General features: G+C 35.7%; 1 protein-coding gene across 8 annotated transcripts in view; it reads right to left on the reverse strand.

Annotated features, from left to right (window-relative positions):
* VPS13A (vacuolar protein sorting 13 homolog A) overlaps positions 1-25,871 on the reverse strand; it is a 111,546-nt gene that overhangs the window by 68,989 nt on the left and 16,686 nt on the right. For all 8 annotated transcript variants that reach the window (XM_074932442.1, XM_074932441.1, XM_074932440.1 and 5 more), the window contains exons 14-25: positions 25,614-25,676; positions 21,976-22,111; positions 21,210-21,304; positions 20,283-20,425; positions 18,827-19,028; positions 18,627-18,741; positions 15,908-16,044; positions 12,706-12,838; positions 11,818-11,935; positions 6,515-6,653; positions 2,733-2,817; positions 916-1,088 (exon numbers count right to left, since the gene is read on the reverse strand). In XM_074932442.1, coding sequence (XP_074788543.1) covers positions 916-1,088; positions 2,733-2,817; positions 6,515-6,653; positions 11,818-11,935; positions 12,706-12,838; positions 15,908-16,044; positions 18,627-18,741; positions 18,827-19,028; positions 20,283-20,425; positions 21,210-21,304; positions 21,976-22,111; positions 25,614-25,676 — 1,539 coding nt within the window. The remainder of the gene's footprint in view (positions 1-915; positions 1,089-2,732; positions 2,818-6,514; positions 6,654-11,817; positions 11,936-12,705; positions 12,839-15,907; positions 16,045-18,626; positions 18,742-18,826; positions 19,029-20,282; positions 20,426-21,209; positions 21,305-21,975; positions 22,112-25,613; positions 25,677-25,871) is intronic.

Genomic DNA, 25,871 nt, shown 5'->3' on the forward strand with positions numbered 1-25,871 from the left:
GCCAACAGAGAGAAGGTGATTCTTAATAGATTCTCAACTGGTTTTTTTTCTTACAGATTGCAAGATAGTTTCCATCAGAGAATAATGTAAAATACAGCATTCGTCTTCAGACAAGTAGTTCTTAAACTAGGTCTTGCCATCACACAAAACCCACTACATTTCAATTTTATTTATGTATTTTCTATAAGGTGTAGTATATCATAAGTTGCAAGCTAGTTATGATGTGTTGAAGACATTCTGTAAGCCCTGCCCTAAACCAGAATTTGTAAAGTTAACTGAATTTGTATGGTTTATTTGTAAAGAGAGTAATAGCAATAACTGTCATAGCCATGATACTCTCACAATAAAGGTAACCATACTGGTAAAAAGCCATCTCTTTTACTAGACCAACCGATGTAGCTAGAAACTGTGTCTTGCATTTGGGTAAAATACTTCCTCCCACCCCCGAGTCTGAAACATCAAGAAGGACAAATAAAACACCTTATAGTATGTTACAGATTTAGCATGAGGCCAAGAGAAGAAAACCTGGAAAAAAATAGGAAAAACTGGAGCAGAAAAATAGGGTGCTTGTTAACATTAAAGTTTTCTCAGTTTTCTCAGCAGTATCTGAAAAAAAGATGTCAAAAGCTAAAGCTTAAGCCAAAACAAATAAATAATGTTATTGTTGAGTGATAGTTAGATAAAGGAAATTCAGTGATAAATGAGTTGGGAAATAAAGTGGATTAAATCAAAGCATTTAAGTGATGACAAGGATGCAGAAGCACAATTGTGACTTGGAAAAAACTCAACAAAATAGTTTCAGTAAGAAATGGGGAAATCCAATACTTCTGCAGACATGGATGCATGAACACAACAAACAGGGAAAAATTAACAGTTCAGATGTGCTGCAGAAAAGTGTTTAGAAAGTAATTTTACCTGAGCTACTTCAAACCTTAGCTGGAATTCCGTCATATTTTTCAAAGATTCTTGTTTACGTAGCTTTTTTCGCCTTGTACTGCTAGCTCGCTTGAGAGAACCAGATGGGGCTTCAAAAAATGGCATGTCTTCCACAGGACTGCTTAAAGCATCATAAAATTCTTCCTCCGACTCTAAGGATTTATTGACAATATTACATACACATTCTAGACAGATGATATTTTGCAGTACTATGACCTAGAACTTTTGTGTTTACATCTATAAAAACTTAAATGTGCAAGTATGAGAAGAGAACCTAGCTGGTAACTGGCAACCAATAGTCTGTTTCTATAATTATCTCTGCTCCTGCCTCCACAACTGTCCACCACACCTACAGCTCCATCACGTCATCATAAACCAGTTCCTGTCAACTAACTCCTTCACCAGCATTCTCTCACTATTGGCTATGCAAAAGACAGCACAAACTGTGGCTCATCTTGCCACAGTGAGTACTAATAGCTTAATAACTCTTCTGCTAGTCTGACTGCTGATGACTGTCCAGAAGCCTTTGCCTTAATAACTTCGAATCTCTTCCTGCTAAGGATCTCTCCTTTCAGGAAAAACTCCTTAGGACTACCAAGCTTTTAATCCACCTGACATTATTACAGAAGTATAACCAAGACAAACAGATTGCACCATCTTATAAGTCTCTTTTCCTTCACCTAAAATCCATAAACCACGAGGTAACTGAAGAATAAGGATCCTTCTTCTGCCAAAACAGAGCAAGTGACATTAAGAAGTGTTTTCTAAGGTTTAAAAGCACCCTTGAGTCTGGAGCATGAAAACAGAGAAATAACATGAATCACTTAAAATGACTGCACAGCTGTATATATAGTATAAATTTAAAAATACTTGATTAAATCTAAATCAATTTATTACTTTCTCAAATTAATTGTTGACAGTGTTCATTCTATCTTACCCTAATTTTAAAACTTAAATAACACTTTCTCTCTACCTTTGGACACTTAAAGAAACTTGTACAAGAAACAGATGAAGATGTACAGATACATATTTCTATACATACTGTACATACACCGAATTTAATCAACTTGCTGATAATTTTGCTAGTGTTTCCAAACCACATATATCATTAACTTGAGAGAGAAGGAAAATTTTTTTTCTCCATTTCTTCAGTTGAGTGTCTTGGCAAGACAAAGGTGATTGGCACTGAAATAACACTGATATATTTGATTATTTTTCAAATGTAACTACTAGATGGAACATTACAATTTAGCTAGGCTGTCTGAATGGCACAGCAGTATTAAACATGACCGGTTTCTCCACACCCAATCTCCGGTTTTATCTGTAGAAGTCAAAATGATGTTTGTTTCTAACACAGTAGTTTCTAACAGTCATTGTTTCAGCATTTTGTAATTTAAATAAAACCAGCTAAGTAGAAAAAAAATCCTTCAGCAGAATAATTAAAACCATCACCAGAGGACTGAGTACATACTGAAGCATAAAAGATCATATACATACTACTTCAGATGTTCTAAATAGATATTTGTAGTAACATATGCAAAGACAAATACAAACCTATCCTACTAAATAAACATTTTACTGCTTTGCCTTCACAAAAGGAACAGCAAGAACAGAATTCTACTGCTATGAAAAAATACACAAATAAGCTACACAGAATATAACACTCCTCAACCTTCAAGAACTTGAAACAAAGCTACAAATGGTCACGTACTCCAAGAAAAACAACTTAATTTCATGAAATAAAAAACTTGATTTGACCTGTTTATTAACTCAGACTTTAAAATAGATTGTATTACCTGACTCCACAAAAGAATGAAGATCCAAAACAGGAAACACACTTTGTGATAAATGTGGTGCTGAGAGCACAGGAGATATTGCAGCCTGAAACAGGAAACACCATAAAACTTTTTGCTTGAACTCATTGGTCATGCTATTGCATGCACATATGGTGCATGGAAGGAAACTGGTCTCATCTTATTGAGAAATGCAAATAATTACAGTTAAACACTTAAGTTACTAAAAGCATGGGTAGAAATGAGGCCTAAATTATGTAAAAGCAGTAAGCACTGCACATTCTTCTAGCTACAGAGAGCTAGAAATATCAGGAAACATGACAAAAATGTTCAAACATCCAACTTCACAGATCAAAAGATGGACAGAAATGCACATCATATGAAAGCTCAGGGAAGACAAAACCTAGTCCCTCACAGGATTACAGTATGGCAACTTCAGAGAACAGTAAAAGATCAACTGTTCCTCATAAAAACCACATGATCCTAGTGGCAGGTAGGAAACAAACCATCAAACAAAAAAAAAAGAGCTAGAGAAAACATTAGAGCAGACAGAAACTTCCCCTGCTGCAACTTGAGGCCATTTCCTCTTTGTCCTATCACTTGTTACCTGAGAAAAGAGATGACCAACACCCACATCACTACAACCTCCTTTCAGGTAGTTTTAGAGTGGTAAGGTCTTCCCTAAGCCTCCTTTCTTCTAGACTAAACAACCCTAGTTCCCTCAGCTGCTCCTCATAAGACCTGAGCTCTAGACTTTTACCAGCTTCACTGCCTTTCTTTTGACACACTCCAGCACCTCAATGCCCTTTTTGTTGTGAGGGGCCCAAAACTGAACACAGTATTTGAGGTGCAGCCTCACCAGTGCTGAATACAGAGGGACAATCACTTCCCTGTCCCTGCTGGCCACATTATTTCTGATACGAGCCAGGATGGTATTTGCCTTCTTGGCAACCTGGGCACACTACCAGCTCATATTCAGCCAGCTGTCAATCAACACCTCCAGGTCCTTTCCCACTGGGCAGCTTTCCAGCCACTTCCCCAAGCCTGTAGCATGGCACAGGATTGTTATGACCCAAGCCCAGGGCCAAGTACTTGGCCTTGTTAAATCTCATTTCTTCATGTATCTGGAAAAACAGATGCTAGTAGAGTCTTTAACTGTGAGATGCAGTTATGCACAACCCAGAGAATTAACTGAAAATGTGTGAAATGTCCCTGTTTCACCACTAGAACGGACAAAAGGACAAGTATCCTCACTCCATGTGGTATCATATGACAGAATTGCACTCTCTTAATGAAGGCAACCAAATGGTTTAGTCACCAAAGTCAGGTTTCCCATTAAGCCTCAGAAGGTAGTCTCAGTGGTCTGAGTTTGTTACGAATTCTCACCTGTATGTTCCATGGGAATATTTATTCAGTATACACATGTCTGGCACAGAGTACTAAAGTAAGGATAGATGTGTGCATTGTCTGGTTGCCCATTCTTCTTGAGTGCCTTTGGCTCTGGATTACACAGATGACAGTAGGGGATTTTTTTCCCCTATACTGCTACTTTCAGAGCCTAGTCTCAGACAATTAATTCAGTAACTCACAAAAATCTAAGTATTGTGGCAACAAATAAACATTCATCTCTGAATGTTGCTTCCGAGGCTCCATTTTTCACCTCACTCTTAGCATTTCAACAGTCTGTCTTCTCAGTCTCCAGCCTATATAATCTGCCCTTATGGAATATATTCATGCCCATGAGTGATAGATACACTGAGTCTCTAAGAGTCTTAACTCATCTGTAACACTTTCACATTCTAAGAAGACAAGAAGAAACTGTGAGACTTGACTTCACAGTATCAAATCATGAGAAATAAAGCCTTCCACACTGAAGTGGACAGCCTTTTTGTAATGAGTAAACACAAGAAAGTGCAGGGTGCAAAAATCTAGAAGAATCTGAGGAGACTTTTGTCTTTGCAGCCCAAGAACAATTCCTCCACTAACTCAAAACATAAAGAGCAAAGTTCACATGCAGAGCTCCGAAAAAGGATTTCACATCCTTTTTGATTCTGAAGTTATGCGACGGCAACAAAGTTGAGAAGAATTTCAGCTACAAAGATGAAAGCATGGGAGTGTATCTGCCACCACCAAAGCAACAAATCTACTCAAATTAACTGAATTTAATACCAGCAATTAAGAGACTGACAAACTCTGCTGTAGATGGAAGCTTGAGCAGACAGGTTTAACCATAGGTTTTAATAGGGATGCTGCATATAATGCAAATGCATTCACACTGGCTCAGCAGTCTTTCCTCACCTCATCCTGTATGTCACAAGTAATGTACAGGTAATACTAAGCGCATCAACTCTATTGAACTCTATAATTAAACTCAAGTATAGGCAATGTTATAAGCACAGGATAATCATCTTATATGTGCACATTTTATTTATGTAAAACTAAAATTCCATCACTTATCCTTGAAGAAAGTTTTTCTGTGAGTAGTTGCCCAAAACAGAGATTATAGCAGCTTTTGGCTGGGAATACTATTAGTATATGAAAAGTGAAAGAGTAAGTCAGAACTAGCTAGAACTTCAATGTCACCACTGAAGAGATCACAGAAACTACATACTAAAGGGAAACAATCTTCACTCTATATATACTTTCAGTAGATATGCATGTCTAGTCGTGTGCATTTACAGATCGGTACTGAGTTTACAGATACTGAATTTACAGAAAACACCCCCAGAACTGCAGCAATAGCCATCAGGAACAGGGCAGAATAATTTGTAAAAAGATGGATAATTAAGTAATCTTAAAAAAACAAAACAAAACATAAATATGACCATTATTCCTTTAGAATCAAGTGAACAAAATATTAAATAATAGATCCTTAGAAGTATTTACAGATGACAGAAAAATGGATAGCCCAGTTTTGTCTTTGACCTTGACATTTCATGTATGTTCAAATGATAGGACTGCTTTACAGACATATAAAACATAGCCAGACTATGCAGACTAAAGTGATGCTAAAAATTAGGAATTCAGGGTTCATTTCCTAGCTTTGTTAAAAACAACTCATATCAAAAGGTAAAACATACTTCTCAGGAATAGTAACAAGAAAGTCGCAATCCTCTGTCCTGAAGAAAGCATAAAACAGTGATCCAAACCATTCTCACTAAGGGTGGGAAGTAGAAAGAATATGCACCCCACACTTCTAAATCTTAGAAATGGAAGGCAGAACTGTTGCCTACTCAGGTATGTTGTATAGCTGAATAAAGAAAAACTGGGAAGAGCAGTGAAGTCAGCTGAAATGAAGCTGACACTTCTGCCAGGCAGGCACTGTTTAGCCAACATTAGCCACAGATAGTAGCTATTTTTTGTTCTGTTTTTGAAAGCTCGACTCCTGCCTAAGACTTCAACTTTAAAAATTCTAAGGTTTCTACATCTTCTTCGCTGAACAAAACAGCTGAACCCAAACTCTGCAGCACTCTGATACATGTGTAAATCTGAATGTACAATTAAACTTAACATCAACAAAAGTGAATACGGCTGTTACTCAAGATTAATATGAACTACAAATTCCCAGAGTAGTAAAAGTTTGAGGGTTTTTTGTTTTACATTCAACCACTGCAAAAACAACAAGCAAAATTTCTATAGCTTTAGAAAATTTCCTACATTTTTCAAAAGATACTAAGTAAGTGCTTGTTCTCCACTTTTTTGTGTTCCTTTCAAAACTGCAACGCTAATAGCAAAAAGATATTTTTCTGATAATTATTAATGAAATATTTTTTTAAAAACCTTACCTCAGTTATTTTTGGAGGAGAACTGGTAGCAGAAGCACTTTCCGGCTTAGGGATGCTATCAATTAGTTCCAAGATACTTGTCAGCTTCTGGTCTGATATTTGGACAGAAAGTAAGGGCAGCTGTCCAGACAATTTGAACCTGTTTTATAAACAAACAAAGTCACCTTAAAATTATGTAAAGTTTAAATTAAATTAGCTTTCTTCTCAAAAAACATGCAAGTCTTCCTGGTCAAAAAAACACCCATCTAACCATTGCATGTAATACATATATATATATATGTGTAACTTCTGTTGCACACAGAAGAATTAAACTTAACAAGAAAATAATTATTAACATAGTTTATGCTTTCATTTGATACAATGTCTTACGGATCAGGACTGCAGATAATGCTGATAATCACACCTGATTTGGCTACATACAGCGTATTTTGCTCACAATCAGTTGTTCCTTCTTGTTTGTGTATTTATTTTAATTACTTGTAATAAATCACATAACTCATCCTTTACACAGAGTATTTCACAGAAGAAAAGGTGAGGGGTTTTTGCATAAGAATGTTTATAGTCCAAAACTTAAAGCAAAGTCTACAAAATACCTCCTAGAAGTTATGTATATTTAAGCTGACTCTAGCAGTAGTCTAGATATTTAACAAAGGAATAAATGGCATAGATATAAATGACATAACAGAATGAGTCTTTAATTTTTAAAGCAGTAAAACACATTTTAAACCTGTTGGAATAGACTTTGGCCAAAAAGTCAGTGTCCACTTCAAACTTGGGGCACTGACTTTTTAAAGACCTAAACCCCAGCCCCGTTTCTCACAGAAGTGAGCAGAACAGAAGCAGAAAAACGGCTTTAAGAACATTATTATGCTTTTATTACTATTTCCTCCCAGTTTTGCTGTGCTTAACTTACAGCTTAATCCTCAAAGGAACATAAAATATAATACATTGGAAAAGATGTGAGGACAAAAACCTCAAAATTTTCTATCACCCTCAACTAACTTTAAGGCTACAAGTGTAACGGGAAAAAAGCTCCTCATACCTTAGCAAGACAAGCACGAAGTTGTACATGTTGAACTGCAACAGTAAGTACCTAGTTTTCTACAATTTCTGTATTTCTTCACATCCTTAAATTATTAAGGAATTGATTCTCAGCTACTTTTGACTTTTATTCTTAATTCCAGTTCTGTCAGAGAGAAATTTAGACTGGTTTGGGTTTTTTTGTTCTTTTATTTTGACAAAGAGGGACAGAGTAGATGTGTAGCTGCTGGGTCTTAAAGGCCTGTCCATCTACTACTGCTTGAGTACTCCAGTAATCTAGGACACTTAGCAATTCTCACTTCCATTGCACCTCTCTACAAAAATTCATGTATATTGTTAAGACATTTTTGATCAATGTTTGTACAACAGACAGCCCATGTAGTTATGTGGAAGGCACTCAGCAGATAAAGGCAGATAACGGCAAATAATCCCAGGCTCACTACACCACTCTTAACAAAAGTTTTTAAGGTTCAAAAAATATCTCAACTGGAATGTAATTATTCCCAATTTGCAGAGACTGAGGCATGGAGGAGCTAAGTACTTCAACTGATGAGGAAAACTGTGCAGAAACTTCTTCCAAGTTCAGACTGGTTGTATTTAGAGAGAAGGAAAGTTTAAGCATGTCATTTTCAAACCTGTAAATAAGCATGTCCCTTTAAATTGATTTTTTTTTTTTTTAAGTGAACACTATTATATGGAAGGATGCTCTTAATGTTGGTATCCTAACACTAGCTTATGACAGACTCCCAGACACCTTCTTCAGAAAATGGGGGAACCATACCACAGGATAAAGCAAACATCAAAAAAAAATTTACAGAGGCTAGAAAACTACAGAATCATATTAGTGCTTCCAAATGTGAATAAGAAGCACTGCATTCTATTCTCAGAAATGAAAGGCAGATGTTCAAATACAACCACAAAGTGAAAGCCCATCTTAATGGTTAGGAAACGTGAGCAGATGAAAATACAGGTTAAGAGCAAAAGGCCCCTGATACAGTGGCCTTCAAAATTAAGATTACATAAATTAGTATTCTCTTCAAGGCAGCAGTATGTGCCTTCCTGACCAAAGACAGCAAAGTTCTGGTGAATTCATTATTGTTTTTGAACAGGAATCACAAGGAATTCAACGAGATTCAATGGTCACCAAGGAAGTGCAAAGACTCAAAAAAATGCAAACACCCAAACACCTGAGGTAAAATAGGTGCCCTCCAAACTAAGGGACTGATTCATAAAATTCTACTACAGTAAACAAAGTAATTTTGGTACTAGTTTTTACTAGAACGAGCATTTTTCCACTCACTTTTCTCAATAGAATTACACTGTTCTACAGTATAATTTCTTACAATTACTTACTTATAGCATAATTACAAACATAAATGAAAAAAGCTCAGGAAAAACATAATGCTGGCTTTATATGGAAGTATAAAAATTGTAATATAAAGGAATAACTACATGTATACTAAAAAAACATTCATATATGTGTAACTGATATGAGCAATACTGATGCATAAATACTCTACTATAATTACTGAAGTTTACAATTTAGGGGATTTTTGCTGACACAAAAGCTACCACAATTTTTATCATTTGTGCACTATGTCATCTAGAGATGACATGTACCTAAATATTTGTATATAAACACTCGTTAACCGACCATTCTTAAAAAAAAAAAAAGAGATAATGCAGTGATATGGCATTTTAAACCATGTTGATACTGACAGTATTGATGTGTTTGAGTAGTCAAAGCCAGAGACCAGCAGAAAATAGAACATTTCTAGTTTTAACTGATTTGGGAGACATATAACCAAATGTGAAAATTTATCACACAATCCTAACTGGGTATCCCACACAGAAGTTCATGATTTTCAGACCTTTAAAAGATCTCAAAGCAAGAAGAAACAGCAGCAAATCCTTAAAGAAAAGGTCAAATCACAGAACTGTCTAGGTTGGAAAAGACCTTGAAGATCATCCAGTCCAAACATCAACCCAACACTAATAGTTCCCAACTATACCATATCCCTAAGTGCTAAGTCAACCCTACCCTTAAACACCTCCAGGGATGGGGACTCCACCACCGCCCTGGGCAGCCCATTCCAACGCCCAACAACCCTTTCTGCAAAGAAATACTTCCTAATATCCAGTCTAAACATTCCCTGGCGCAACTTGAGGCCATTCTCTCTTGTTCTATCACTTATTACTCAGTTCAAGAGACTCATCCCCAGCTCTCTGCACCCTCCTTTCAGGGAGCTGTAGAGGGCGATGAGGTCTCCCCTCAGCCTCCTCTTCTCCAGACTAAACACCCCCAGTTCCCTCAGCCGCTCCCCGTACGACCTGTGCTCCAGACCCTGCACCAGCTTCGTTGCCCTTCTCTGGGCACGCTCGAGTCATTCAATGTCCTTTTTGTAGTGAGGGGCCCAAAACTGAACACAGGAATTGAGGTGCTGCCTCACAGTGCCGAGGACAGGGGAAAGATCCCTTCCCTGTCCCTGCTGGCACACTATTTGTGATGCACTGTCTCTATCTCCACTATCAGTTAAAAACCTGCTGTACCAGTCATTTCAAGACTGTTAGATGACTCTAGAGTATTATAATACCATCTGCTGATACATCCTGAAAGCATTTGGAGACTGAATCAGGTACAAAATTAACAAGTTCAGCTGTTGTTGAGTCATGGTGTCAACATGCTAGATTTGAAAAGGTTACTTGTTCTTGGTGTGGGTTAAAGTTTTAGTTATGGTTAGTAACTCACTGTGATGTATGTTCATCTAGTATCAAACTGCTATCTGTGGCATTCCTAACAGTTGTAGACAGTGCAGGCACCCAGAAAGAAGCAGCAACTGATCTCCAAGAAAGATTACTATCTCAGTGGAAGAAAAAATTGCCAATTTCTAGACACAGAAACTATTTACTGTCAAGTGGCTATAATGAGAATTCAGAATACAGAAATAATATCCATTAGGGAAAAATTTCCCCGAACCAGTCTAGACACATAAACTGCCAAAAGGAGAAGCACACCAGGTAGCCAAGACAGTTAGAGAGGTAGATGTCAATTACAAACCTACATTAAAATAACATGCTGTTATAAGACCATAGAAATGAAATCTCCCTTTCCCTACCTGTACTTTCTGACATAAAAAGACAGATTCCTGTAAGATATATTTCCCTTATCTCACCTTCTCCACAAAACAGAGAAAAAGTAAGGAGGGGAAGAATAATGTTTTGTAAATCATCAAAATTCAGAAGCCAGCCTCCCAGCTTTCCAGAAGGTGGCACCATTATACCATGCAATGACTGATCGGCATTCACAATACACAGCACTGGTGAGGTACATTATTATTGGAGAGTTTTTCTGACTAAGCAAATCCTAGATTGCTTGTAATTCATTTATTTCACAAACTGCCTCTTGATTTTGCTGATTGTACTAAACATTTTTCTGCAACACCCTAGGTCTATTTTTTTAATGACATTAATTTTCTGAAGTGCCTAGCTAAAGTCTGAGTTTGACAGGGTTAAAAATTAAATAAACATATGCTAGTTTATTGTAGCATAAGAATATGATTCTTATTAATGAAATAATAAATCAAATTAACTCATAATACTTTAATGTTTGCAAGCACTTCAAAACTGATCAGTTTTTAGATAGTAGTGACCTTATCAGACATTAGTGAAGATGCACTTTCCAAAATACATGCAAAGTTAATCTTTGTCCCTTTGACTCAGTGATCTTTAAAATCAAAGTTTCATCATTAATAGTAACATACATTTTCTTCTGACTAAGTACAATTTCCATAATCAGTAGGGTTTTTTGCTAAATAAGCCTAAGTGCATACTCAGTGTGATCTCTAGCAGGTAAACAAACAAGATTAATAACCTAAGTAAAAGAGAGGGAGTATGACAGCACATTACCTTTCAAAATAATTTTGTCTTGTTTATAAGAGACTTTAAAAGTTCAAATATTTTCCTCCTCAGTATTTCCAATGAAAATTGAAATATATTTATTTAAAGATGAGAACTGAAATAATGTATTTAAAGATTTACTATACATACTTATTTTATAACAATGTAACAATCTATCACCTCTTCAATATCTGGCAACTTCTTGTGTTTATTCTGTTTTTCTCGGTGGAAGGTATTTTACTTCCTAGGTTCACACATGACAGATGTAAAATTGCCTAAGTATAATTAGATCCTTGATTTTTTTCTTTTTTCCCCCTAAAGAAAGTAATCTACCATAAAATTTCAAAACAGGAAAGAACACATACTTGGGCATTCTTGCATCTGTAACAACCATAGCCCTGCTAAATTCCACTTTTACATCCAAGGGCTGCAAGATATGTTGAGATGAATATTTCAGCTTTCGAGCCTCTTGCCAGTTCTCATCTAGAAGAGCAAAGAAAACCTATGCTTTAGGCACTGAAAGAGATTCCTTCTCATTATGCACATCACAGAATTAAATATGTTGCTAAAAATTCAGGTGACAATTCCTTTTACAGCTCTATCAATACACATATATAAGAGCTGGACTTCAGACATACAAGACCTCTTAATTTCTACCATTTGCATCTAAACAGCTATCCCATCCATGCTGCAGACTTCTAAGGGCCCAATTCTTAACATGCTTCATACTGGGAGTTTAGGCTCTGCTCTCTTCTCAGGAACCAGACAATTAAGAATTAAATGCTTAAGAGTTCTTTGGTTCTGACTCCTTCTATACTGTCAGTTCCCAAACTACTAGTAAAAGTTTCCTTCAGTAAGGGATCTGATCCTTTCTTTACCCTCACAAAATGATCAAACTTACAACTACTTGTAGATTCTTCTTTAAATTTGAGGGAAGCAAGGAAAAGGCACTGAAGGAAAACATTATAAATAAATTAACTACACTCATATTTATTGTGCAGCAAACCAAAAGAGACATCTTCAAAAAGAAGGGATTTACTACAAGTTTATTTAGCAAAAGCTAAGGTTGGAATCTAATGCCTAAAGATATGTTTTGGAAATCTGTATCATGTTCATAGGACTGAGTTTAGAACGTGAGCTCAAAAAAGTATGTTCCAAAGATTCACCACTGCTTCAGTTAAAATGTAAAAGGCACATCAACCATCGAAATCTTTTTACTCATATAGAGAAAGATTACTTTCATGAATACTTACCATGTTTGCTGTACAGTAACTGTATACTGCTGAGCTGGATATCAAAACTGTCATAAGCTCTTGACATTATATCTTCAATAGTGCTTTGTCCTACTTTGAGTTCTGATAAATCAGAACGACTTTTGCTTTTCATCTTAGAAACAGTCAAAAAAAATCATAAATCAATTTCAAAAATATTCAAAGCACTAATTCTACAAATACTTGATCCTACTGCAACAAAATATTAAAGTCCTCTTTATAAGGGCATAGAGTCTTACAAATATCACAGCAGAGATACTTAGAATTTGTAGCCTGTATCAAAACAAAAAATGAAGAGTATTAAACTCTTACTACTTCTTCAAGGAAAGAAACAAAATAAAAAGTTAATTAAAATCTATGAAATTTTATACAACATAGATTTTATGGAATAATTTCCTTTAATCAGTGACTCATACCCCAAAGTATAAAGTCTCAAACCCTTCGTAATCAGTGGAATAACTGCTGAATAAAATATAATGAATAAAAATATTACTGCATTAATCACCTCAGAAACATGAAATCTATTTTTGAATCCTGTTGAATTTAGTTGTGGCATTATCCTGTTACATATTAGTCAAACAGAGTAAAAGGGAAAAGGGAATCTGGACTGTTCATCATCAGTGTTCAGTATCTTTCCTTTAATATCAGTCAATATCCCTTTGACTCAGCTTTGGGATGCCTAACCTTCTTTGGTATTTCACATTTGTATGTCCACTCTCTGCTATTCATCTCTGATGAAATGTGGCTGTCCTCACCCTTAAATCTCTAATAATTTTGGATCCATCTCTGGTTTTGTCAGACCTAAATAATATTCAAGATAAGGTTCATAACCATGAAACAGGTTTAAATACTAGTGTTTAAGACAGCATTTCTTCTTCCAGTGCTAATGAAATGTAACTACTTTTACATTAAAAGTAACTTGCCGATTGAAAATTCAGAATTATCAAATTAATATTGCCTATGCTATCCTAATTAAGTCCATTTATGTATCTGCATTGAGATAAAGTTTTAAATTTATATGCCATTTTCTTCCTGGGGGCTTGACCTTATCCAGTACATAACTGAGGAAAAGAGACTATTTGTTTTGTATTAAACATATGAATTCAGTGAATGAACTACATCTCACTTAAGCAAGAGTCAAAGTGAGTATAAAATTATTAATCATATCCTGAGAGGCATCTGATTTTTCTCTTATGGTATTGGCCAATTTCTTCATTTTGCTTTCTAACCTATTAAAGGGCAGGAACCAATCCAAGAGTTACATGCATTATCCATTATCCATTTCAGAAAAAAAATTCTCACAGACACATTTACTGGAGTCTTGATATTGAAATGTATTCTTCTACCTATTATTCTGAGAGTAATTTCCTTTGGGTCGGGTAGAAGACATGAGTTGTTTTATTTCTCCTCTTCATTAGATCTATGAGGTTGTCTGAAGCACCCAACCAATATAGAAATTGATTACTGAACCGTACAAAATGCCTACAAACGACCAGCATTCAGAAGAGCTGGTAAAATTATTAGTCACCAAAATAAGTGATCTGGTTGTAAATCCAAATTATTTTTAGCATCTACACAGAAATGTTTTTCTACTAATTCCACTTTCTGAAGTACCCGATACATTCTTTTCCAACAAAGCCAAGTGCAAGGTCCTGCATATTTAGATCGGGGCAACCCCCTGGATCAATACAGGCTGGAGGATGAAGAGATTAAGAGCAGCCCTGCGGAGAAGGTCTTGGGAGTACTGGTAGATGAAAACCTGGACATGAGTCAACAATGTGCACTTGCAGCCCAGAGCACCAATTGTATCATGCGCTATACCAAGATAAGTATGGTCAGCAGTCCGAGGGAGGTGATTCTCCCCCTATTCTCTGCTCTGGTGAGACCCCACCATCCAGCTCTGGAGTCAGCACAGGAAACACATGAACCTGCTCGAGCAGGTCCAGAGGAAGGATACAAAAATTATAGGAGGGCTGGAACACCTTTCCCATGAAAAAAGGCTGAGAGAGTTGTGGGTGTTCTGCCTGGAGAAAAAAAGGCTCCAGGGTGACCTTACTGCAGCCTTTCAATACATGAAGGGAGCTTCTAAAAAAAGATAGAGACTTTTTAGCAGGGCCTGTTGCAATAGCACAACGGGTAATGGTTTTAAACTTATAGAGAGTAGATTAGACTAGATATAAGGAAAGAATTTTTTACAATGAGGGTGGTGAAACACTGCAACACATTGTCCAGCAAGGTTTAGTATGCCCCCCTCCCTGGAAGTGTTCAAGGTCACACGGGACAGGGCTCTGAGCAACCTGATCTAGTTGAACATTTCCCTGCTCACTGCAGGGAAATTGGACTAGATGACCTTTAAAGATCCCTTCCAACCCAAGCTATTCTATGATTCTAACTGAAATCCGTATGCTCAGAAAGTCATCCTCTGGCAGAGACATAGAAAACTCACCTCACTTCAGCAAGATTTTTAAGATTCAAAACAATTTCTTGTTAAAAGAGCAGATAAGGCAAGTTAAACAGATTGGAAGTGGCAGAATCATTCTTACCCGGAGTACCAGTAAAAAAATATATTAAATTGCTTGTATACATGTAAGATCATTTGTCTTGAAAGAACACAAGTTCACCAAGGAGTAAGATTACTGATAATGTGTAGAAACAGTCTCCTCTTTACAATGCTAAATTATCATTTTCAATACATCATTAAACTACCTTTTTGACTTTTCCCTTGCATGAAGTATCTCAAACACATCTCTATTTTTATCTGTTACTTTATAAATTGCCAGTGTTTACTTTTATCATTTTAAAGTAAACTGAATGACCAAAAATATAACTGATAACAAGAATAATAGTAATATTAAAAACAAGAAGACCACTTAATCATGTAAGTAAAAGGTTTATTATTTTATATTCTAAGTTAAGAAAATTGTTAGACATTTTTCACGTAACAGTTCAAAGCATCAACACTGGTTTCATTCTAGGGGAGGTTTTTTGGTTGAAAGAATCTACTGAGAAGCATTTAGTAATTTCTCCCTTGACTGGAAAGCAGTTTAAAATTAATACCTAATACACAAACTGCAAGAGGAACTTTTACTTAACTAGTACCGCAAAATATAAATTAAGAAAATGTAAGTCACATAAAAGTCAAACAATAATTTTCAGTAAGTTACTTCATTAGGTAAATACACACCTTAAGACTACCAAGATCCAGAAGTAATAAATTTGACGTACGGTCGTAGAATCCTTTTTGTGGAACAATGATGTATGAAGCCATGAGGTTAATTTTGAGGTCAAGAACTTTCTGGGTTTCAATAACATACAACAAACCTGAAAAATAATATAATTAGTAAATATAAACAAAGTAATCCATACAAAAGCTATGAAATTAAAAGAAACTACAAAAAGAAATTCAAGTCTAACTTTTAGCTGTCAATGCTAGATAACCTAGTTTAAATGCAGGTACAGGTGGTCTTCAGATTTCTTCTGAACCAATAATTATAGGCAGTCTTTAAAGAAGCACCAAGCAGATGAAATTACAATAGCAAACAATGCTAATGGACAAGTAGAGACAGCAACACTACACATGGAAATCCAAGTTTCATACTGAGCAGAGATGAAATGAGAACTGTAATGTGTATTGCAACTTGGCAATTGCCGAGTTAACCCATTGTGCTCTGTAGACTCGGAAGCTTAATTGTTCTAGATGTTCTTATTGGGGGTATCCAACTGCACTGGTCAAACTGTTAGTGTTGTGAAATACTGGAGTTTACAATGATTCTGCTGACCAGCATCTCCATCTTAAGATGTTGAAGACCAGCAAATATAAGGTCTTACAAAAATTCTGTTTAAAAATCATGCAATTAGTTGGGAATTTCAGACTGTCAGAACATTTGAGATCAAATTCTGGTTTTCTGCTCATTTGAAGAGGAATGAATGGTCTTGCTTCAAATTAGCACTGAAGACTGCCTTAAGATGCACCCACAACTCATTATATATTTACCAGGTACAACAAATTGATGATCACAGAATTAAAGATGATAAATTATGAAGATGACAACATGACCCTGCAGCACGCTCACATTGGTAAAAAAGCAATTAAAACTGTTCCAACATTATCAAAGGTTGTCCTGTCACAGGAGAGCTAGATAATGAAGAACTGGATGGAACATTTCAGAATTTGTAAGAAAAAAAAAATCATTAGAATTAATAAAAAGATAAAGATATTTCAGTTTTCAATGCTAAACTGTATATCAATGATGTAAAACGTCCAAGCAAGTACTTTCTTTTCCCTTCATCTGGGAAGAGAATGTAGTTGAATCCATAAACTGAACTCCAGGAAAGGAAACTAAGCTTTTGGAATGTCCTTAAGTGGTGCTGAAAATCGTAACTATTTTGGTGCAGCACATTCCTTCACTTCTGGAGTTCAGTTCCCCAATATTTTCCAGCTGTCTTCTACCACTTGAAAGAAGTGTTAAGAACTCTTTCTTGAGAAGGACTGCAAGTCTGAATATATTAATTATATTGATATAAGTCCATTTTTTTAATTCTACCTCTGAGATTCATATAGTCCCCTGCAAAAGAATATTATGCAGATCAAATCTTCCCCTAGTAATTTTCTAAGTCTCAGCCAAGATTTTACAAGCAATGCACAGCAAATTTTTATTACTTTCCATCAAGCTTCTCATTTGTGAGTGGAACAATTTTTTTTATTATTATGGGCAACTTATAGAAATCTTGTGAAGGTAAGAGCCATTGGATATACCTCTAAAGTAATACTATGCTTAAATTATAATAGACACATAGCGTGATTTCGTATTTCCACAAAAAAAATAATCATGATCAAAACCAGAGTATTCGGTGGCAACAAACAGAAAAAACAAGCATACTGAATCTAAGTGAATTTTTATCAAATTAATCTCAGGAATGAACTGTGGTATCAGTATCTCCAGCATTACTGAATAAGTTTCTGATAGAAAAGACAAGCATGTTAATCCACCTAATTTTGGTTAATCTGACATTAGTTCATGATTAAACAGGTCAGTCAAAGAACTAATGAACAGAAATGTAACTGATGCCTGATTTTATTCCTGATATTCCTGATAAAAGCAATTGATTAAATATACATCATGCTTGAGTTTTCTGTAACTTCTTTTACTTATTATCAATGAATACTCAGATTTTTCAAATGTACAATTTAAACATTAATAGGTTACAAGTTTAAATGAGGTTTTTAAAAATGAATTTATTTTTCTTTTTTTTCCTTTTAAAAAGAATTTATATATGAAATTCCCTGTTGTCATCCCCTCCCATCCACAATCAGAGGCAGGACACTGCACTGGACAGACCTCTGATCTAAGAAAGCCTCAGACATCCTTAAAGGAACAAGTTAATTCTTATTCTATGTACTATCTAAGGATACTCCACACCATAGAATGTCATGCTCAGTACATAAACTGGGGGCAGTTGTCTGGGAGGAGCAGATCACTGCTTGGGCATCAGTCAGCAGGTGGTGAGCAACTGCACTGTGAATCACTTGTTTTTTCTTGTTGTATTTCCCTCTCTGTTATATTTCTCTTCATTACTATTATTATATTTTATTGTTATTTTATTTTAATTATTAAACTATTCTGGTCTCAAACCCACGAGTTTTACAACCCTCCTGATCCCACTGAGATGGGGTAAGAGTGAGTGAGCAGCTGCGTGGTGCTTAGTTACTGGCTGGGGTTAAACCATGACGACCTAAAACAAGTGCTTTGTCATAAGATGGAAGTATTCAACATGTTTAGGTGTTGTGTTAGAAAGATCCGACTTGGATACATGCATCTCTACATGGAAAGATAGAATATTTTCATACTGCTACAATCTAAAATGTGTCTGAGTGTGCAATCAAAAGTGCATGCAGTACTTGCCTGTTGATGTTTTTTCACGGAACTCTTCAAGCTTCATCAGAGTTGCTGATGTCAATTGCTCTAAATGTACATCTTTCGGAGGCCTGAAGAAATCCACTAGGCTATTTATTGTCATCTGTTAAAATAAAGCAAAAATAATACATGGCAAATTGACAAGTAAGTTTTTTCAAGATTTATAACTTACTCAAATATTTACTTACCGCATCATAAACTATTTCCAATGGCTGTGATTCTATTCTAAGCCTCTGATCTGCTTTCTCATCCAAAGGATTAGTCTCAAACATTATGCTTAAGAGTGAGGTACTCTTGTCCGAATACACCGTTCGAGAAGATAGGAGACAGGGTGTACACTTGTCTCGGGACATGCCTGTAACTTCAAGTGAGGTAATTTTTGTTTCAAATCTGTGAAGAAAAGTAAACAGTATGTTCAGATGTAACGCTCATATGGCTAGGTAATCTTAGATGGTAAGTGTGTAAGGAAAGTCCTGAAAAAAAACCCAACCCATAACCAAACCAGATAATAAATCCCATAACAAATCTCTACCCCAACTATAAATAGCTTAGTCTAAGGATGTAACACATATATCCATGTGTTAACTGGTTGCCATTTCATTACCTTTTGTGCCTACTTGCCACCCTTGAGTAAACAAGAAAGGGGGTCCAAGTTATTCACCTCATACACTTTTCATGAGGACAGGTGTCAGGGGAGGGAAGAGACATGCAAACGGCAGTTCTGTAGTATGAGCTCAGGAATTAGATGGCACAGTTTATATTGGAGAACACTGCACAGTTCCAGTGCAGAGAAATAGAAGAAACACCACAAGAGGAGCACAAGATTAATAGCCTCATTACTCTGAGGACAGCTCTAACAACTAACAGCTCTCAGCTGAAGATCTTTACCTCCCAACACTCAAAGGAAAGTTTCACTGAAATATAACACTTTCTTCCCTTTTTCTCAGTATGGTAGCATTATTAAGGCCATTTAGATGCAGAGGTGAACAAACAGAAAAGCTGCAAGCAAAACTTTTTAAAAATTATGCCTAAAAATCAGCAAAATCAACAATATCTTAGTATCATACATAGATTATACTAATATGCTGCAAAGTAGAGGGGACAAGGTTTAAAACAGGAAAATTACTCTCCTCTAGAGTTTTCAAGTCATTACATTTCAAATGAAAATATTTCACATCGCTCCTTTTCATCTACTTTGACAGCATGAAAACAAGACAAAATCATCAGTTACAGCTTTCTTTTGTAAATCTAAAAGATCAACTGAAAACCCAAGAACTTTTCAGGCATGTTAAGTGCCTACACACAAGCAGTTATGAGGTCCCTTGCTCAGATTAAGTTTCAAAATGAGTAACAGTCACTTTTCAAAGCAAAAAATTGATTAGTAATTAGACTACTTGTGTGTAACAATAATAAACTAAGGGAGAAAAAAACTGTATTAGTACAAAAACTTCTGAAGATTGCGAGAATTACAGAAACAGTATCCATTCACTTTGTCCATCAGTTGCAGCATGATTCTACTTCCAAACTTCTCAAGAGATGATAACGAAAAATGGAAGTTAAACATCGTGACAGAGCCTTAAAATGCCTATCAGCTGTCATCAACATTTCATGAGGACCAAAAACAATTTCAGAGAGAAAGTTCACCTTATTGCTTGTGCCCCTGGTCGCTGGGTAAATACTGTACTCAAGCCAGATAATGCAAATTCTACCAGTTCAGGAGTTTGCTTGTTTTCTCTTATTGATATAGACATGCTTAATAACTTCACAGAGAACTTCATGGCTTCATACTAGGTATGCAGGAAAAGCAACAACAGCGGATTAAAAAAATACATTAATATACAATTCAATACAGTTTATGAAGAGATGAAAACCACAAATATCAATTTGATATTACTTTTCTAGTGCTATAAATAGCTGGTGTAAAATAATTCCCAAATAGTTACTACTAAGAGGTAAGGTTAGAGTAAGAGTAGACTGTGATTACAAACAAGTCTTTGATGTCTCTACGCCACATTTTGAGATAAAGGGCCTCTAACATAGAGCTGGAAGGCAGTCCAGTGTACCATACATGGCATCTCACATAAAAATGATTTACCAGACTATTTCTTAATGGTTCAGAAATGTTGCTCTTCCCTATAGTCCTTCAATCTTTCCTTATATACTCACTTACTTTATGTCATCTATTACCATTTGTGTTTAAGATACTAGTGAATCACTTACTGCACTTTAAAAGTTTCTGAATATTTTAAGAGGATATAAAGCACTTCATAACTTAAACAACAATACATTACTTATATGATTTTATTCTAGCTTAAGTGAGCAAAATGTCATTCTGAACTTTTTCAGAATATCCAAAGTAAGCTCTACAACCACTCTCCTGAAACTACATCTAAGGATGTTCTCTTCTGCACAAAGTCAGCATACGGTAACTTCATTTAAAAGTGTCAGAACAGTACTCAAATATAGAGACAGAACTTTGAGTAATTTAAAAAGTGATTTCCTATCATCTTTGCATTTTTATTAGTACATAAAGCTACCAACTGTTTGGTACCATAGCTGATTATGACTTACTGATTTTGGAAGGGTTGGATCCACAGCTGTTTCACTATATCCAATTGCTGCATAAAGTTTAGCCTTCTCTTCCCGTGTCATCAGCTCTTCAAGACCTGTCACATTGCAAGAGGTCAGTTAAACTCAATATAGGTATCTGAAAGATGCAAATATTGTTATACGCTTTCCAGTGCTTGGAAGTTCTATAATGCACAGTTGATCAACATTGTCCTGAATTACTAAAAACAAAAACCCTGCGGTTTAAAGCAAAGTCTTGGGTCTCCTAAAACATGCTTTAAAATGCTTTTATACTTTTTTCCTGACCCACTCTATTTTCTAGCAATCAAAAAGCAACCTTTTTGATTTAATTTCCATGTTCCACAACCTTTATTAGGTGCCCTGTGCTTAAGTGAATCAGCTCTAATACACTGCATGAAATAGCCAAACTATAAAATGAATGGAAGTAGAATTGCTTACATTCCATTAACTGCTATTGTTTTCTAGTACTTTCTTCAAATCCCCATGCATAGTATACCATGCAGACCAATGTAAAAACTGGGGCAAGAAAAAGCACAAATTGAAGACAGTTCAGAAAGACCTATGGAAGGAATTTTAAGGTACCTCTGTAACATGCAATTAACAACTTCACTAGAAAAAAAAAAAAGTGCTAAATGTCATTAATCCGATAGCCCAAATATTAAATAAATCCAAACTTCCACTGCTAGGGAACTATTATTCTAATAAGTCATCTTCAATCATTTAAAAAAATAGCAAGAAATGAACATACTTGACCCCTTTACTTCTTGTTTTTGTTCATCCTTTTTTTCACCAGACCAGCTCCATATCCAACTAAACCAGCCACCAGAATTTTCATCATCTTGTTTTACTCCTGGTCTGTAGATTTTTAATCCAGCCTTAGTTGCCTGAAATTTAAAAAATACACAAACAAGTCGTTTTCTTCAGGCTTCTTTCTTCATTTTCCTAAGAAAAATATAGACCCAAGACATGCTCTAACACATCAAAACACCATTAGACAACCATTGAAAAGGTGATGCTATTTTTTTAGGTTTTCTTCTAATTTTTTTAAGTATACAATACATCATCAGACCAATTCTCACTTGCATAAAATCAACCATCTTTATGAATAAAATGAGCAAGTAAAAGGTAGCTGATTTTAAATAAATGTTTTCTCTCCAGCTCTCAGCACCAAAACCCCCAAATTTCCACATTATATAGTGCTCTACATTACAACAATGCACTTATAAGTAATCATTAAAAATACATATATAAGCAATTAAATGGCCAGCATAGGCCAGCTTTTAAATGATCCTTGTATTTTTTTATTTCAAGATAAGATGTTCAAATCAATCATTAGAAAAAAAATCATTACTCCTGTAATAGAATATTTACTCTAAGGAATATAGAAAACTATTCCTGGATCTGATACATATAGCTATAACAGTAAGGAAGCCCTCCTTTTTCCCACATTCATTATTTCAACAACTAGGGGATATCCTGAGTGATGCCAACGATGATTCCAATACAGGGTCCCCACAGAAAGTGTATACTACATCCACACTCGACCACTGAAATTTGGTGTAAGGGACAGCAAACAACCAAGCAATCCAAGAGGAAGAGTAGTTCTCAAAAAGTAGTGGACTGCACAAACAACTTACTTTTCTTCATGACTAATATGATCTGAAAAGATAGAGACACTTGCAGATAATCCCTGAATATAGAAATGTTCCAGTGAATGTGATACACAGAGTGAGTGAAACAGCAATACCTTCTGAGCATTCAAAAAACCAAAGATCCCTCTGCAACAGAATTAGGGAAAAGAGCTGGCTATAAATCAGAACCCCTTAGAGACTTGTCACATCTATCCACCTACAGATTAACGGAAGGCTGGACTCACCACAAAAACATAAAGGCTTCTGAACTGATACTACTGATTCATCTCAGATTGATGATGCAGAATGACAGCATTTAGCTGACCTCAAAACAACACAAGACCTCAAAAATTTGAACAAAATCCTCCAAAGTCTTCTTTATAAAGGATAGCAGTTAGGTGTTAGAGTGAACAGTCCAAGGAAAGAAGAGACAGAGCCTTAGAAAAAAGGATGGGTAAAGTCTCTGAAATTAGAGGTACACCAAGTACACCAAGGAGTTAGTGCTGAAAGACAACTGCCATGAAGAAAAAGAAGTGAAGCTTAAAGCTATGATTCTCAACACATCTGAGGCAGCAGCCAGCAACAGAGTCCAAGGTAAGAAAGGCCACAGACAGAAGAGAGGGGAACTGTACTTCTTCAAGGATGAAGAAAACATTTATCCAGTATGGGAACTAAATAAATTTCCTGAAGAAATTCTATGGAGCTTTCCTCCGTCTTTCATTTACAATTTACCACTTACAATTCATTTAGTAACAAATACAGTCATCGTCTGTGGAAAGATTACTCAGCAAGTTAAATTGTTTTGAATAGAAGAGAGAACGAAGAGCATAATCTTGTATTCTGATTTAGGTGAATCTTCCCTAGTTTTCTCTAGATCGAAAGCACAAAGTTTCTCAGACTCTCTCATACAGAGACTTGATCCTTTTCTCACTTAAGCTGGTGTCTGGTACTTAGGACACTAGTGATAAAGATTAAAAAGTGTCCTTAATATTTGGAATATAAAGTTCTTGCTACAAAGTTTGCTGAAAATCAGATGGTACTGCGTTCACAAATCTGAGTTCTGGGGAACTTGATTTCAAGTTCTAGAGAAAAGCAAGCCCTTGAAATTGAACTCTAAGGTATGTTTTCAAAAAACAAAAAGCTTAACAAACAGTAGGGTCCTTTATCTGGTTTTATTCAGCCCACATCTAAAGGGTGCTCCTTTAAATTCGTAGCAGACTTAAGGCTAACAATCATGATACCAAGCTAGTAGCAAACTTGCCTCTTACAAGCTCTTTGAGACCTTTTTCAGCAATGATCTAGTAATAATGAGACAGGTCGGTTCTGACAAATGGGTAGAGTTAGAACTAGAATCACTGTGACCTGATTTGCAGTACTTGGAAATAAATTCAGAGTTAGCTAGTAGGTCTTTCAAGATGCTTTTCTATCACTTTTCAAATGCAAGGCTTAAAGTTCAAACGAATAAAAATCCATTTTCTTGCAGCCTACTCTAACCACTACAGAAACCTATCTGAAAACACAGGACTGGAAGGTGGTCAGGAATGAGTATGACATAACTTTTTCTAAGCAGCACGTCACACTGGAGAGAAGAATAATAAAACTAGACAGGAAATTATTTGGGATGTCCCTCATTTTGCAAAAAGTAGGAGGAAAAGATAAAACCAAAAGAAACTATACAATACAAGGTAAAAACAAGCCAAAATTAAATGCTAGATAAAACAAAACAAAAAACCCTTCATATGACAAGCACTCCGATTCATCCAAACAACTGAAGGGGAGGAAGATGAATGTATCTTCTGGTTCTGTAGAGGTCTCAATAATGATCATACGAGCATCCAAATGTGGATGTACATATAGACAACTAGAAGGAAAAATATTACATTTATGGATTCCTGTTTACAGTTTTGATTTAGAAGTACCGTATCTGTCACTGCAGCAATTGAGTTAATGCCATACTTAATATACTCCACCAAAAAAAAAAAAAATCCCAATTTCTTTCAAGCACTGCCATAAGAAATGATTGACATTTATAAAGTTTAACTACCAACATGTTATTTCAGATTCTAAACTTCATATTCTGCTTACTTTTAGTTACACTGATTATTAATGGAGAAAGACCACTTCACAGATTTCAGAAATCCTATGCAGATTTCACATCAGTTAGCTGGAATGATACTCAGACACTACACAGAAAACTAAGCAGTACACTAACCTCAGAAAAACAAGGCTAATAAATGAAGTGTAACTACTCAAGTCACATTACTGTGATTACCTACTTAAATGTGTTCTGCACTTGCTGTATTCCGAATAACATTTGAAAATAGCATGTTGACCTTTTGTTACTACACATGCAGATGCTCAACCTACAAATAGGGTATGAGGAAGGAAAGAAATAAACTAATTATAGTAAGGCTGTTGCAGGGGGCAGAGGAAAAGCCTGAAGTTTTGGGTATAATCACTTCCAACTTGACTTAATCTATCATCCTTTGACCATATTATCCCCAGCACTTTTCTCACCAAAAGTGGAAAGAAGTTTATCCCAGATCAGTTACTCTGAAGAAACGCACACAGAGCTATTTAATTTTTGCATTATTACAAGCTGAAACTACGCCTTATAACAAACATGAAATACAAGGAAAATAGAAAGACTGTATAATGAACAATTCAGTTACTAGGACTAAAATGCATCTGTCTAAAATCTCCACAACCTATTGTCATAGTTATTCTGAGACTCACTAAAATTATGAAATTTTACCTCAACTTCTGCTTGTTGCCTTGCTAGAGTGATGTTAAAAATATCCAAAGCCTTTTCAAATTCCTAGAAAAGAGGTGAGAAATTATGTTTTGACAATTTCGTTTTCTTAGATTTCATGGCTCAACTTTACAAGAAATTACAGTAAACAGACCTTTCAGTGAAACCCAAGTTAATTTACTGAAGTTCAAAACTTAAAATAAACCTGGCAAAGAAAAGCACATCAGTTTAAGTTTTAATTCATTGCAGACATTAATTTAG

This window comes from Athene noctua, chromosome Z (genome assembly GCF_965140245.1).
Source record: "Athene noctua chromosome Z, bAthNoc1.hap1.1, whole genome shotgun sequence".
Classification (NCBI taxonomy): Eukaryota; Metazoa; Chordata; class Aves; order Strigiformes; family Strigidae; genus Athene; species Athene noctua.